At 43.1% G+C, this 15,503-nt stretch overlaps 1 protein-coding gene across 1 annotated transcript in view; it reads right to left on the reverse strand.

The window, feature by feature from the left end:
- LOC135596455 (3-phosphoinositide-dependent protein kinase 1-like) overlaps positions 1 to 11,647 on the reverse strand; it is a 29,838-nt gene extending 18,191 nt beyond the window's left edge. Inside the window, exon 1 of the mRNA XM_065088500.1 lies at positions 11,468 to 11,647. Within this exon, the coding sequence (XP_064944572.1) occupies positions 11,468 to 11,647 (180 nt within the window). The remainder of the gene's footprint in view (positions 1 to 11,467) is intronic.
- Between the last annotated feature and the right edge of the window lie 3,856 nt (positions 11,648 to 15,503).

The following is a 15,503-nucleotide window of genomic DNA, read 5'->3' on the forward strand; positions in this document are numbered from 1 at the left end:
TCCAATGGATTGGATTCCCCTGTATCGTCTGGGGACTACGGCGTAGTGGCCTAGTACTTCCGTAGTCGATGAGTCGAGTGAATTATTACAGAGATAATAATTCACTAAGTTAGAAGGAGTTCTGACAGGTATGACTCACGGCCAGCTCGATATTGGGCCTAGAGGGTCACACACATATGGTAGGCATTGCGATGAGTAGAGGTTCGGATATGAGATATCCGACGGAGCCCTTGTCTTATTGGATGCAGATCCAATACCCACTAGGGAAAGGACCCATTAGGGTTTTGACACGGGATCTCTATAAATAGGAGGGATTCACAGCCTCATAGGCTAGAGTCTTTGCTTGCCCTTCCTATTCTCCTCTCCCTCTCCACCTCAGAGCAGGCCTGGAGTTTTGAGGAGCGTCGTCGCAACCCTGCTGTGTGGATCACCGCTAGAGAGGAGGACGCTTGACCTCCTTCACCCTCTCCTAAGGATCTGCGAGGAAACAGGGATATACGATCTCCCTAGGTAACACAATCTTTATACGCAGTTTTGTGTTTTGCGGATTTTTGCGCACCAATCTTCGCACGACGACGAACATCTTTTTGGGAATCTGGGATTTTGTTTTTCTTGTTCTTCCGCTGCGCATATGATGTCGCCCCCTCAATGATTTCCCAACAGTGGTATCAGAGCCAGGTTGTTCGTGCGAATGATTGGTTTTGAACTGCGTGTATTGTGTTTAGGAAGAAAATTGACGTCAAAATCGTTGACGCAAAAGCGAGGAAGGGCAGCAACAGTTGCTGCCCTCGATCTGCATGCCTGCAGCCACCTGCAGCGGCAGCCGCAGCCGCAGCCAGGCAGCACAGCGCCGGCGCATGCGCAAGCGCTGTGCCTGCAGCAGCCGGCCGGCGGCCTGCTTGCAGCAGGCTTGCCGCCGGCGGGGCTGGCAACCCACGGGCAGAGGCGCCGCAGGGCAGCGGCGCCTGCCGCCGAAAGGAAGCGGCGTCTGCCGCCGCTGCTCCCGCGGGCGGAACTCCCCCCACAGGGGCGGCCGCCCGGCGGGACAGCACCGCCTGCGGAGGCAGCGGCGCCCGAAGGGGGCGCCCACCCGCAGCGGCATCGCCGCCAGCGGGCGTGCCGTCTGCAGGCGAGGGCAGCGCCCTCGCCCCGCCGCACAGGCCGCCGCCAGCAGGGTGGCGGCGGCGGCAGCGGCAGCAGAAAGAGGGAATTAGGGTTTTCTGGGAAAAAGACAGTTTTGCCCCTCGGAATTTGAGAAATTCCAGTTTCTGTCTTTTGTCCAAATTACGAAAATACCCTTAGGAATTGAGAAATTCCCTATATGTCCCTGATTTCAAAAAATATTAATTAATTAAAAGATTTAGTTGATTATTATTTTTTATTATTATCTAGTAGTCCTACATGATGATGATTATTTATACATGTGATGTATGATGTGTGGACGGATGATCATGGACCGTGTGATGTGTGTACTTGTGATTATTATTATTGAGGTCTGCGAACCTCCATTATATTTCTCGTTTATTGTCGGGCCTGCGTGCCTATGATTAAGTTGTAATCACATGAGGAGGCGCAGCGGGAGCGTGGATGCGACAGCAGGACCCACGAGACGAACGATCCTGATGCATGGAGATGCATCAAGATGTCGACGAAACCGACGAGGACGAGATGGACGATCACAGGGCATGGAGATGCACCGTTGCACACATAGATCTTGATGTGAGTGATTAGGCCTACTGGCTCGGGCCTAATCATATTAGGTTGTGGTCCATGATCATCTGATGTGATTGATTATACACATACTAGATATGTATATATATTTGCATGCGATGTAGATATATATTAAATATGTATATGTGTGACATGTCATATTAGGAGACCAAATTATAGAAACATCTCTCGATAATATTAAGTCGGTAAACGTGAGGCAATTAGATTGACCCACGTGGCCTTCCATCGTTATGAGTAGGAACCGAATCCCGGTGTAGGTTGAGTTGGTCGAGTCCCTCGAGACTCACCTATATCGCGATTCGCTATCTTGCTTACGACATAGAGATGTCACCGGTGACCTGAGGACATGGTATGCTTGGTCGAGTCCCTCGAGGGTATATCATCAAATCAGACTCATCTTGTAACGAAGGTGTTGACTTAACCGAGCATCATGGTTGGTCGAGTCCCTCGAGGCCATGGTGATTCGGAGGCCGAACAGGACGGGAATCACAAGGAGTTGTGATCGGTAAGAGTTGCCTACCTTTTAGGCTTAGTGTGATTGGTCGAGTCCCTCGAGGTTACACTAAGACGCTGATTGGATCCTGATCCCCACTAGAAGTCTGCCGGAGACTTCCGTTTCACGTGCTGAGGGTGTCGCGTGACTCGTTAGTAAAATAGTGGGAGCATATTAAGATAGAAGTCCATATCTTGATAGTTTATTTCTTGCAAAATCTGCATGTTATTCATTTTGCTACATCTTTATTTTCAGAAAATGTCGCTTTCAAATCCCTTACGTGGCATACTTGATGTCAACCGCCTCACTGGTCCAAATTATACGGATTGGCTCCGTAACTTGAGAATTGTTCTCACAGCGGAGAAAATCATGTACGTCCTTGATACAGTGATGCCTACGCCCGAAGAAGGGGCAAGCGAGGATGAGATCGCTCGCTACGTGAAGTACATTGATGACTCCACTCTTGCTCAGTGCTATATGTTGGGCTCTATGACTCCAGAGTTACAAAGACAACATGAAAAGATGGATGCCAGATCCATTCTCCTACATGTCCGTAAATTGTTTGAGGAACAGGGAAGGACTCAACGATATGAGATATCCAAGAGCCTTTTCCGCGCTAGGATGACTGAGGGGACACCGGTTCAGAACCATGTCCTAAAGATGATTGAGTGGATAGAGAAACTCACAGGTCTAGGAATGGTCCTAGAGGATAACTTGTGTGTGGACATTGTGCTTCAGTCCCTACCAGATTCCTTTTCACAGTTCATAATGAATTTTAATATGAACAAGCTTGAGGTGACTCTCCCAGAGCTCCTCAATATGTTGAGGGAGGCAGAGAGTACTATTAAGAAAGAGAAGCCAGTTCTCTACACTGGTGAGACCAGAAAGAAAAGGAAAGCAGAAAGGTCCCTTAAGAAGGGAAAGGGCAAGGGCAAACAAGGTAAAGCAAAGGTTGCTAAGAAAGACCCAACAAAGGACAAAGGCCAGTGCTTCCACTGTGGTAAAGATGGGCACTGGAAGAGAAACTGCAAAGAGTACCTTGCAGAAAGGGCGAAACAAAAGCTTGATGAAGCTTCAGGTACATTCATGATCAGTCTCCATTTGTCAGACTCTTATGATAACACATGAGTATTAGATACCGGTAGTGCTTATCATATATGCAATTCGTTGCAGGTTCTGGCAAGGCCTAGGAGACTAGAGAGAGGCGAGATGGACCTAAAGATGGGTAATGGAGCAAAAGTTGCTGTATTAGCTGTTGGCGAGGTCGCTCTACATCTGCCTAGTGGAGCTTTTATTGCATTAGATGCATGTTATTTTGTTCCTTCTATTATCAAAAACATTATTTCCATTTCATGTTTAACAGTTAGTGGATATAAATTTGTTTTTGAGAACAATGGTTGTTCGATATTATTAGATGATAAGATCATCACGAAAGGAACAGTGCATAATGGTTTATTTATGTTAGACACCACTCCACATATCATGAATGTAAATGTGTCTAAGAGGAAACGAGATGAGGTGAACAATGCATACCTGTGGCATTGTAGGCTAGGTCACATCCATGGAAGAAGGATTCAAAAGTTGCTAAATGATGGATATTTAGATCCATTCGACTATGTGTCATATGCAACTTGTGAGCCTTGCATTCGTGGAAAACTGACCAACTCTCCATTTAGTGGAACTGGAGAGAGAGCCACTGAGTTGTTGGAACTCATACATAGTGATGTATGTGGACCCATGTCAACTCATGCCATTGGAGGTTACTCCTACTTCATTACATTTATTGATGATTTCTCAAGGTATGGATATGTGTACTTAATGAAGTACAAGTCCGAGGCCTTTGAGAAATTCAGAGAGTATAAGAATGAGGTGGAGAACCAGACTGGAAAGAGTATCAAAACTCTTCGATCAGATCGAGGAGGTGAGTACTTAAGTACAGAGTTTACTCACTTCCTCAAGGACCATGGGATATTATCCCAATGGACACCTCCTTATACACCTCAGCTCAATGGTGTCTCTGAAAGGAGAAATCGTACATTATTAGATATGGTACGGTCCATGATGAGTTTCGCTGACCTACCCATCTCATTCTGGGGATATGCCCTAGAAACCGCAGCTTACCTTCTGAACAGAGTTCCAACTAAGTCGGTAGTGTCTACACCATATGAGATATGGAAAGGGAAGAAGCCTGATCTTAAGGTTGTTAAGATTTGGGGCTGTTCTGCCCATGTTAAAAGACACAACCCCGATAAGTTAGAATCAAGGACAGAGCGATGCAAATTTGTGGGATACCCCAAGGAAACTTGTGGGTATTATTTCTATCATCTCGAGGACCAAAAGGTCTTTGTAGCTAAGAGAGCAGTGTTCCTTGAGAAGGAACACATTCTTGGCGGAGACAGTGGGAGAATGATAGAGTTGAGCGAAGTTAGGGAACCAAGCTCAAGCACCACTCTACAGCCCGAGTCTGTTCAGGTACCTAATACACAAGTATCAACTTTACGCAGGTCTGATAGAGTATCCCATCCTCCTGAGAGATATGTGGGACATATTAGAGCAGAGGATGTAGAGGATATTGATCCTCAGACCTACGAGGAGGCTATTATGAGTATAGACTCCGGGAAGTGGAAAGAAGCCATGAATTCTGAGATGGATTCTATGTACTCCAATAAGGTTTGGAACCTAGTTGATGCACCCGAAGGTATTGTACCCATCGGTTGCAAGTGGATCTTTAAGAAAAAGATCGGAGTAGATGGAAAGGTAGAGACCTATAAAGCAAGGCTAGTGGCTAAGGGGTATCGTCAAAGGCAAGGTGTTGACTACGACGAAACTTTCTCACCCGTAGCAATGCTAAAATCCATCAGAATTCTATTGGCTATTGCAGCACACTATGATTATGAGATCTGGCAGATGGATGTGAAAACTGCATTCCTCAATGGGAACCTCGTGGAGGAGGTGTATATGATGCAACTTGAGGGATTCGTGTCCAAGAACTGCCCAGATAAAGTGTGTAGATTGCTTAGATCCATTTATGGACTAAAGCAAGCTTCCCGAAGTTGGAACATAAGATTTGATGAGTCAATCAGATCTTATGACTTCGTTAAGAACGAAGATGAGCCTTGTGTGTACAGGAAGGTAAGTGAGAGCGCTATCACCTTTTTGGTGTTATATGTGGATGACATCCTCATCATTGGGAATGACGTAGGAATGCTATCCACTGTAAAAACTTGGTTATCTAGACACTTCTCCATAAAGGACTTAGGGGAAGCATCTTATATCTTGGGGATTAGAATCTATAGAGATAGATCCAAGAGGATGCTTGGCTTGTCCCAGTCCAGGTACATAGTAACCATTGTCAAAAGGTTTGGCATGGAAAATTCCAAAGGGCAAACATGAATATGATACCTTATGCTTCAGCAATAGGGTCTATCATGTATGCCATGCTATGTACTAGGCCTGATATAGCGCATGCTCTGAGTGTCACGAGCAGGTATCAGGCGGATCCAGACTTGGAGCACTGGAAAGCAGTAAAGTGTATCCTTAAGTACTTGAGAAGGACTAAGGATCTTTTACTAGTATATGGAGGTAATAGCCTTAAGGTTGAAGGCTACACTGACTCAAGTTTTCAGTCTGATGTCGATGATAGCAAGTCGAATTCAGGATATGTGTTTACCTTGAATGGAGGAGCAGTGTGCTGGAAGAGTTCCAAGCAAGATACCACTGCTGACTCGACCACAGAGGCGGAGTACATTGCTGCATCAGATGCAGCAAAGGAGGGAGTCTGGGTGAAGAAGTTCATCACAGATTTGGGAGTCGATACAGATAGCGACAAGTCGACTTCCTTATATTGCGACAACTATGGGGTGATTACTCAAATAAGGGAACCCGGGTCTTATCAGAAGTGTTCTGAGGAGGTTCCAGCTTATCAGAGAGATCGTGACCCGAGGAGATGTAGCAGTGGAAAGAGTTCCATCCGAAGATAACATTGCAGATCCACTGACAAAGCCGTTGTCTCAGATTGTCTTTGAGCGTCACAGGGGTCTGATGGGGATCAGACACATAGGTGATTGGCTTTAGGTCAAGTGGGAGATTGCTAGTCATAGGTGCCCAGCAAGCCAATCACGTGAGTGATGGCACGTGTGACTTGATACAGAATCTTTTTGCTTATTATATTATGGCGTATATCACTTTATAACTATTGCATAAATGCATATATATTGTGATGTCCTTGGATTTGTGCAATGGGAATCGGATCGTGATGAGATCACGATAATAAGATCGATTCACCTTTAAATACATATCCTAAATAATCCCGGTCATAGGTTACTCGAGAGGGACATCGTGATAACCGGATAGACTGGTGTGCTGTATACCCGTCCATATGATGGATGCAGCTGGTCTCATAGCTGCTCGTGTAGGGACACTAGGGATACAGTACAGGTGCTCATTGGAGAATGAGTTCACTGATTGATCCGCTTACGGAATGCTGGATGGTTGATGATGCCTTATTGTCAGACAGCGATTCCGTAGTCCTAGTGGTGTATCTGGTCCTTAGACTTGAGACACCAAGGATGTCCTGTATGAGTGCTCCACTCTTTGATACCAGACTTATAGGTTTGGCTGTTCCCAGATCTAGTACAGCTGGTCATTGGGAGTGGTAGTCGACCTTACGAGGGCTATTGAGTGTCAATAGAGGATCATCCACTCTCGGCGTCATGAGAGGAATATCCTATGTGTTCTTGCTCAGACAAATCCCTGGCCAGGGTCATTCGGGTTGAGAGAGAAAGAGTTCTCCGGGAGAATCCGATTAGAGCGAGACTCGAGTAGAAACCGTATGGGTCTGACAGCACCATGCTCGATATACGGTCTCTGGGATATTAGATGGATGAGGGACTATAGGTACATGGTAACTGAGGACAGACAGGTCCAATGGATTGGATTCCCCTGTATCGTCTGGGGACTACGGCGTAGTGGCCTAGTACTTCCGTAGTCGATGAGTCGAGTGAATTATTACAGAGATAATAATTCACTAAGTTAGAAGGAGTTCTGACAGGTATGACTCACGGCCAGCTCGATATTGGGCCTAGAGGGTCACACACATATGGTAGGCATTGCGATGAGTAGAGGTTCGGATATGAGATATCCGACGGAGCCCTTGTCTTATTGGATGCAGATCCAATACCCACTAGGGAAAGGACCCATTAGGGTTTTGACACGGGATCTCTATAAATAGGAGGGATTCACAGCCTCATAGGCTAGAGTCTTTGCTTGCCCTTCCTATTCTCCTCTCCCTCTCCACCTCAGAGCAGGCCTGGAGTTTTGAGGAGCGTCGTCGCAACCCTGCTGTGTGGATCACCGCTAGAGAGGAGGACGCTTGACCTCCTTCACCCTCTCCTAAGGATCTGCGAGGAAACAGGGATATACGATCTCCCTAGGTAACACAATCTTTATACGCAGTTTTGTGTTTTGCGGATTTTTGCGCACCAATCTTCGCACGACGACGAACATCTTTTTGGGAATCTGGGATTTTGTTTTTCTTGTTCTTCCGCTGCGCATATGATGTCGCCCCCTCAATGATTTCCCAACAGGAGTAAGTCATCTCTCTTGGGTATTAAACCAAATATGAGAGATAACCTTGCTCTGATACCACTTGTTAGGATCGGAGCGGCACTAAGAGGGGGGGGTGAATTAGTGCAGCGGATTAAAACTTCGATTTTAACCAAAATCTTTCGTACGTTAAGAACGAAACTTGAGAAATTTAACTTGAAGGCGTGTTCTTAAAGTTGCGCAGCAAGAGCAATAAGGAACTAAAGCAGTAAGAAGATTTGCAGTAATGTAAATGACAATAATAAAAAGCAAACCAGAGATTACGCCGATTTTTAGAGTGGTTCGGTCAAATGACCTACTCCACTTGCGAGGCCCCTCTTCGATGAGGCTCCCACCTTCCACTAGCAAGTCTCTTGAAATGGAAGGGTAAACACCCCTCTTACAACCTTTTACAAGCAGCTCAACCTCTTACAAATTTTCAATAAGAAAGAAGGAGGAGAACTCTCTAGCAAATTGAAAACAAGACTTGCTAAGACTTTCTAAGACTTTTCTCTCAATCAAAATGCTTCTCAAAAGTTGTAACCTCAGCTGAGATTTGAGGGGTATTTATAGGCCTCAAGAGGATTCAAATTTTGGGCTCCAAAATTTGAATTCTCTTAGGGTTCCCGGTGCTGGTGGTTCCACCGCCCAGCCAGGCGGTGCCACCGCCCAGCGCTCGGGTGCTGGACGGTGCAACCGCCCAGCCAAGGAGGTGTCACCGCCCAGCACTCGGGTGCTGGGCGGTGCCACCGCCCAGCCAGGCGGTTCCACCGCCTGGCTTTCCGATTCATTGGTTTGGCTTATTTTTCGCCCAAACCAAATTTGACTTTGGGCCCAGTTGGCCCCTAACCAGGATATAGGATTATCTCTTAATCCTAATCCTAATTACAGGTGAACTACATAACAAAAACATCATAAGCAAGTTTTTTAACCGCGAACGTCGAGTCTTGTTCCGGCGAGCTTTCCGACGAACTTCTTCCGACGGACTCCCTGCAAGCTCCCAATCTTTGTGATGACTTTAACGAGTAGCCGAGCCTTCTTGGTGATCTCCGCGAGCCTCCGACGATTTCTTCGGCGAACTTCCGACACGTTCCCGATTTCTTCTCGGACGGTTCCGGCAGCATCTCCGATGATTCTTCGGTCTCTTAAACGTCCATCGAGCTTGACTCCGGTATCCTTGCTTTATGTTTTCTGGTTATCGTAGTTAATCCTGCACACTTAACTCAATAATATGGATTAGATCAAATAACCCATCAATTGATTTTATCATCAAAATCCGAGATTCAACAACCGCCATCTTTATACTTCAAATTTACAAGCCTTCTGAGGAGAGAAATTCTATTTCCCACTATCTTTTTCGCAAAGAGATTTTCTAACCTTTGCCAAACAACATCAGCTTTGATTTCATCTGAAATATGCTCATGCAAGTTTATATCCATCCATCTTCTAATATAGGCAATAGCTTTTCTATGTTGAACTTCCCATTCTTCATCGTCCATAATAGAATGTTTATCTTTAACCTTGATAGGCTTATACAAATCTTTGCAATAGAGCAAATCTTCCATCAGATGCCTCCAAGTGGAATAATTTGATGAGTTCAATTTAATCATACCATCTGACTGCTTCATTTCAATCACACAAGAAAACTAGCACCAAACAACCTGATGCTCTGATACCACTTGTTGGGAAGAAACCTGTTAATGCGGAATAATTCTTTTCCCTCTTTGTGTATCAAAATAGGTTCCTCATCAAAATACCAACTTGATATCAAAATGCTAATATCAATCAGCACAGCATAAATAATAGAGCAATAAATCAATCACACAGTGAGACCAAATCTTTTTAACGTGGAAAACCCAATGTGGGAAAAACCACGGGACCGTAGTCCACCTCAAACTTTCACTATCAATAATAATGATAACAGGTTTATAGTAGGTCTTCTCTAGAATAACTAGAGGATCAGAATAACATCAAGAACATTGATCTTGGCTCAAGAATAGCATATCTTCAGCACATACAGGTGGATCTCATCCAAAGAGAATTCTAGGTCTCACAAAGTGGATATCACAGGAAAGTATCTTAGAGAGGGTAAACTGCAGATTAACACCGTTAGGATTGTAGAGTTTGCTGCAAGGATTCTCCACATACAATTTGGGTCGAAACTAACAACGTTTGGCCACCGATCGTCAAGCAGAAAAACTCAGAAATCTTACTTTCTCTCTCCTCTTTTCTCTGCACGTCGCCGCACGCTGTTACTCTAATCTCATCCTAATTTCATTCTCTCTAATCTCCAATTAATTGATTTGGGCTTATGGTCCAAATTGTCCCAGCCCACATATGGACTGGACCCAACAGGAAGTTGGGTATCTCAGCACAGCAAGGTAGAGGAGACAATGTAAATCCGCTAGTCAGTTAGTTGCAGAAGCACCAGGAGGTGGTGGAAAGATGTCCTCAAAGGCCATGAACCTGAACTCATCGTGTGATGGCATCGACAACAATGGCACATCCAAGGATGGTAATGAATGTAGGAATGGGACCGAAGTCAGTGGCGACGAGATCAAGGTAAGTTAAGGGTTCAGCTGAAGAAAAAGTACTGGAATTTCTCAGGCAGGCATAGGGAGTTTAGAGAATGAGGCATGAAGTAGAAGATGAGAACATTAGAAAGAAGGTAGAAGAGTAACTGAGGAGGAGAAAGGGTGGCAGAAGTTACAGAAATATACACTACAAAGGTCAGGAATTGAGATAGTTTCATCGAAGAAGCAGTTTTTAATGTCTATTTCAAATCAACAAAGCAAAAAATCAATCTTCTTGGTTTTATCTTATCTATGGTCAGTAGGAACTCTACAATATTTATATTTCTTAAAAGAATATATCGAAATACAAAATATTAATCCGTTATCTCTTTCGTTTGTCAAAGAACTACAGCATATTGTTATACGATCAAACACATGTTTCTAATGAACACAACCCTGGAATTTCATACGAAAAATAATAAATAATATAACTTCAACAACAGCCACCCGTGGTTCCATCGTCGTTTGTCATCATTAATATCATTTGTCATTACTAATTGAAACATTAAATATTTTTTTATCCTATATTTTTATGCTTTTAGTCAGTAAAATTAATGATGTTAAGGTAAATAAACCTAAATATTTTATTTTCATAATTATAGATATGTTAATATAATTTTTTAAAATATAAAGATTAAGACGTTAAAGATAACTAACTAACTAGCAATATTAATATTAATATGCAATTAACCCTAAAACACTAATGTAGCAGACTTCCAAGTCCTTTGGTTCAATGTAATCAACCATAACATTCTACGACGAAGATTGGTTCCATATAACGAACACCTCCCGTCTCGGTAACATTCTACGAGGAAGATTGGTCTGCGACGACCATGGATGAGGTTGGTTTGTCCAAGTTCCTCTTGGAAACCAATGATGTGCCTGCAATCGAATGCGATGAGCCCATCGAAGGTTGAGCCGGAGATGACGTAGCGAAGATAGTGATGCTGGTGACAACCGCCAAGCCACCATCTGCGGCCTTCGGAGCCGGAGGCCTGTCTATGGCCGAAACCCCTTCCAGCATCTGCACAACCTTCCCCATCGACGGTCTCTGCGAGGGCTGCTCCTGGATGCACTAGAAGCTCACCAGTAGCGCCCTCTTCAGCTGCTCCATGTCCACGTCCTGCTCGGCGAGCCTCTTGTCCATGGTGCTCTTGATGTTTCCCTTCTCCAGCTCTTCGTACCCGCACACCGAGAACTTCTTCCGGCCAGTGTCATCCGAAACATCGAAGTTGCGCTGCCCGCTCACGATCTCCAGCAACACCATTCCGAAGCTGTACACATCCGACTTGGATGTGATCGGGAGATTCGCAAGCCATTCGGAGCCACTTATGTAAAATGTTTTCTAAAAAAAAAAAAATCTTAAAATTCCATTCTGATATCAGAGCCAGGTTTCGATCCTGGGACCTGTGGGTTATGGGCCCACCACGCTTCCGCTGCGCCACTCTGATTGTTATTTTTATTTGTCATATACTTTATTTAGAGAATTCTGGCGGACAAGTCTAAATAACAGATGCAATGTCCGGAAACGCACAAATCATTGAGCCTATGAACAAACTGGTTAGGAGGGCTGTGTATGCGTGTGTGAATATAACATCTAAATAGGAGACCCAAAAAAAAAGAAAACTGTCAATATAACAAGACATAAAACATATAATGACTTTTATATAAGTTAGACATGGAGAGAAGTATACATTTCAATTTGCTAAGGCTATAAAATGAAAGAGCAACGATTAGGTAATATCAGATACATAACAAAATTAAGGAAAGATGGAGAAATTAAGTTTCTAAAATATATAGTGAAAATTTGACAAATAACTTAGACCTAAAAATTGATAACAGTGGTAGGTTTAGTAATCATGGATTGGTTCCTGAAAGAGTTTAGAAAATCAAGGAATAATTTGATTGATTAGTTTCCTTTTTGTAAAAATAATATTTAGAAAAATACCTAATAAATATTTGAAGAACTTTCAATTGATAAAAAATAAGGATGATATCTAAAACTATTCTAATTATACTGGAATTGAGATTGTTTACCATACTATGAAATCCTCGTAATGTGACTAAAAGCCTTATTTGGTGTAAAGCAAATACTTTTGAAAATAAATTTAGTTTTTTGTCCTAAAGATTAACAATTGATGTTATTTATTAAGCCAATTAATGAAAATATACAAATATAAAGAAGAAAGATATGCATATCATTTTATTGATTTAATAAAGACATATTTTTTAGTGATTATGGTGAGCTTTGTCAACAAAAGATAAAAAAACGTATATCCATGAGAGGCTTTTAACGATGTGGGATTTAAGAAGATTCAATGTATATAGTCTTATTTTTAAATTCTTTAAAAATATTGTTCCCATGACTCGCATCATCCACAAACCGATGAGCAAACTGAGGTAACAAACAGAAGCTTGGAAAATTTGCTTAGAAGCTATGTTGGTAAGAATATTAAGCAGTAGGATGTTATTCTTCCACAAATTGAGTTTGTCTACAATCGTTCTATCTATCATAGTATTGGTAAGAGTCCTTTTATGGTGCTAACTCTGCTAGTACTTTGGACTTAATCCCTCATTCTACAACAAAGCAATTTAGTGGAGATGTTGATGAAAGAGCTAAGCAGATAAAGAAGCTGCATGAGGGTGTGAAAGCAACCATTGAGAAGCAAAATGAGAGGTACATGCATACTACCAATAAACATAGAAAATCTATGGAGTTTAATGCAGGCGATTTGGTCTGGATTCATCTAAGGAAGGAGAGGTTTCCACTGGGCAAATTTGGAAAACTAAAACTAAAGGCTGATGGTCCATTCAATGTGCTTAAGAGAATCGACAAAATTGCGTATGAGATTGAGCTGCTTGAAGAAGATTATGGAGTATCTCTAACATTTAATGTGACTGATTTAAGTCCTTTTTATAATCATGTTGATGAATCAAATAAGACCCTGAGGACAAGTCTTTTTCAACCGAGGGAGATTGACACAAGAGTGTCTAATTTGTTACAATCTGATCATATGAATCTTGATTATGATATGATTTTTTTTTAGCCAACGATGATGCCTCATAATCTTTAACTCAGCCCACTCAAATATGACAGCTCATCAGCATATTCCTTACACAAAGTTAAAGCTATTTCAAGGTACTTTTCTTTATAACAAAGGAATGCATTAAAGGAGTTGGTTAGCAGCTGAACATGTCTTCATGATCAAGGAATGCATTAAAGGAGTTGGTTAGCAGCTGTAAACACTTAATTTCGAAATTCCCTATGCATGAAGGGTTGTTTCATGCATTAATATTTATTTTGGTGTTTAGGACTTATAAAGGACTTTAGAAATGGAGGATATTGGCAAAAGCTCTCTTGGAGTACTCTCTTGAACCTTGTATCTCTTGGATGCATCCTTGAGTGGTGAGTCTTTTGCTTTCAGTTTTGTATCCTTGTTTATTATCATTAGGGTGGTGATCTTTTTGTATCCCTTTTGATTTTAAGCTTGGTGGTGAGCTATTTTTCATTTTTTACCAAAGTTTCTTCAAGAGTTCGTTCCTTGTCTTCTATGACATTTTCTATTTGAACAATTGTTTTATCGGTGTTCTTTCGAAATCCATTTTGCATTTTTACCCTCCCTGGTATCAGTTTGTTCGCACGCTTCAAACACATCTCAATCGCGTGCCCGAATTATAATCGTCAATTCCTTGTAGTCGTCTCCAAGACTATTTAGGATATGGATGATGATCTCCTCGTCACATAGGAAATGACCTATCAAAGCCAAGTCATCGATGATAATTTTTATATTTTGTAGATAATTAATGATAGTACTTTCCTCTTATTTAGTCACCATCAGCTTATATAAAAGACTGAGCTTGCGAGTACGCGAATGATTCGCCAAGGTTATTTACAGTTTAGACCATGCATCGGCAGCAATCACACATGTAGAAATCAATGGAGCGACGGATCCAGCAACTGAGGCTTGAATAGCTTGGAGGATGAGACAATCTTGACACAGCCACAATTTGTGAGTCGAATTTGGTACAGGACTAGGTTCTCCGAGGATGTTGATCATGGCTGGCGAACAATTGAAAGAGATGTTAATGTAGCCGGGTAAGTCATATCCAAATAAGAGATTAGAAAATTATGCCCACAAGGATGCATAGTTGCCACCCTTTGATAACTTGAAAGGGATTAGCGTGGCAGCATTGATGGAGATAAGCCCTGTAGGAGAAGTGCTAAGAGTCCCTGTAGAAATAGTAACAGGAATATCGGAAGAGGAAAATGAAGACATCCCAGATATTTTATTTTGGTTTTTTTTTTTCACTTAAGCGATCTTTATAGAAGATAAAGGTGTAAATATATAGGAGGGAGAGAGGAGGAGAAGAGCAGATCGCTATTGCTACAGAGGAAACTACTGGAGGGTAGCACTAGTGGTGCACCATGAAGCTGCAGCGATGCACTGTAGAGGAAGCTACAATGATGAACTATAGAGGAAGCTATAGCGATGCACTATAGAGGAGGCTACAGTGATATGCTGTAGAGGAGGCTGGAACGATGCTCTGTAGAGGAGGCTGCAACGATGCGTGAGGAAGTTACAGCGATGCACTACAGAGGAGGCTGCAGTGGCGCACTACAAAGGAGGCTACAGTGATGCATAAGGAGGCTGCAGCGATGCGCGAGAAATCTACAATGATTAGGTAAAGAAATCTTCAATGATTAGGATTGATCGTAGCCTAATGAAGATGATGATGCCTCTGTGGTAGATGTGAGGACGGCGGCGGACAACCCGAGCCTAGGGCCGATGCAAGCAGCGCCGATGAAGAAGAAGGCCATAGGGAGGAGAAGAGGGAACCACTGCCGAGAGCAAGCAACGCCAGTGAAGAAGAAGCCCGCAAAGAGGAGAAGAGGGAGCCACTATTGAGGACAAGTAGCATCGATGAAGAAGAAGGCTACGGGGAGGAGATGAGGGAACCACTGCCAAGGGCAAGCAGCCAGCCGTACCAAATAGACCCTCTTTGTCATAGTCGCACCTGATGGCAACGCCGTATGTGGTTATGGTAGTGGCTGGGGCAACAATGACGATGTCACGCGCCGTATAGCAAAGGAGAGAGGAGTCCGGCGAGGAAGCGAGTCCGAC

This window comes from Musa acuminata, chromosome BXJ1-11, assembly GCF_036884655.1.
Source record: "Musa acuminata AAA Group cultivar baxijiao chromosome BXJ1-11, Cavendish_Baxijiao_AAA, whole genome shotgun sequence".
In the NCBI taxonomy this organism is placed as follows: Eukaryota; Viridiplantae; Streptophyta; class Magnoliopsida; order Zingiberales; family Musaceae; genus Musa; species Musa acuminata.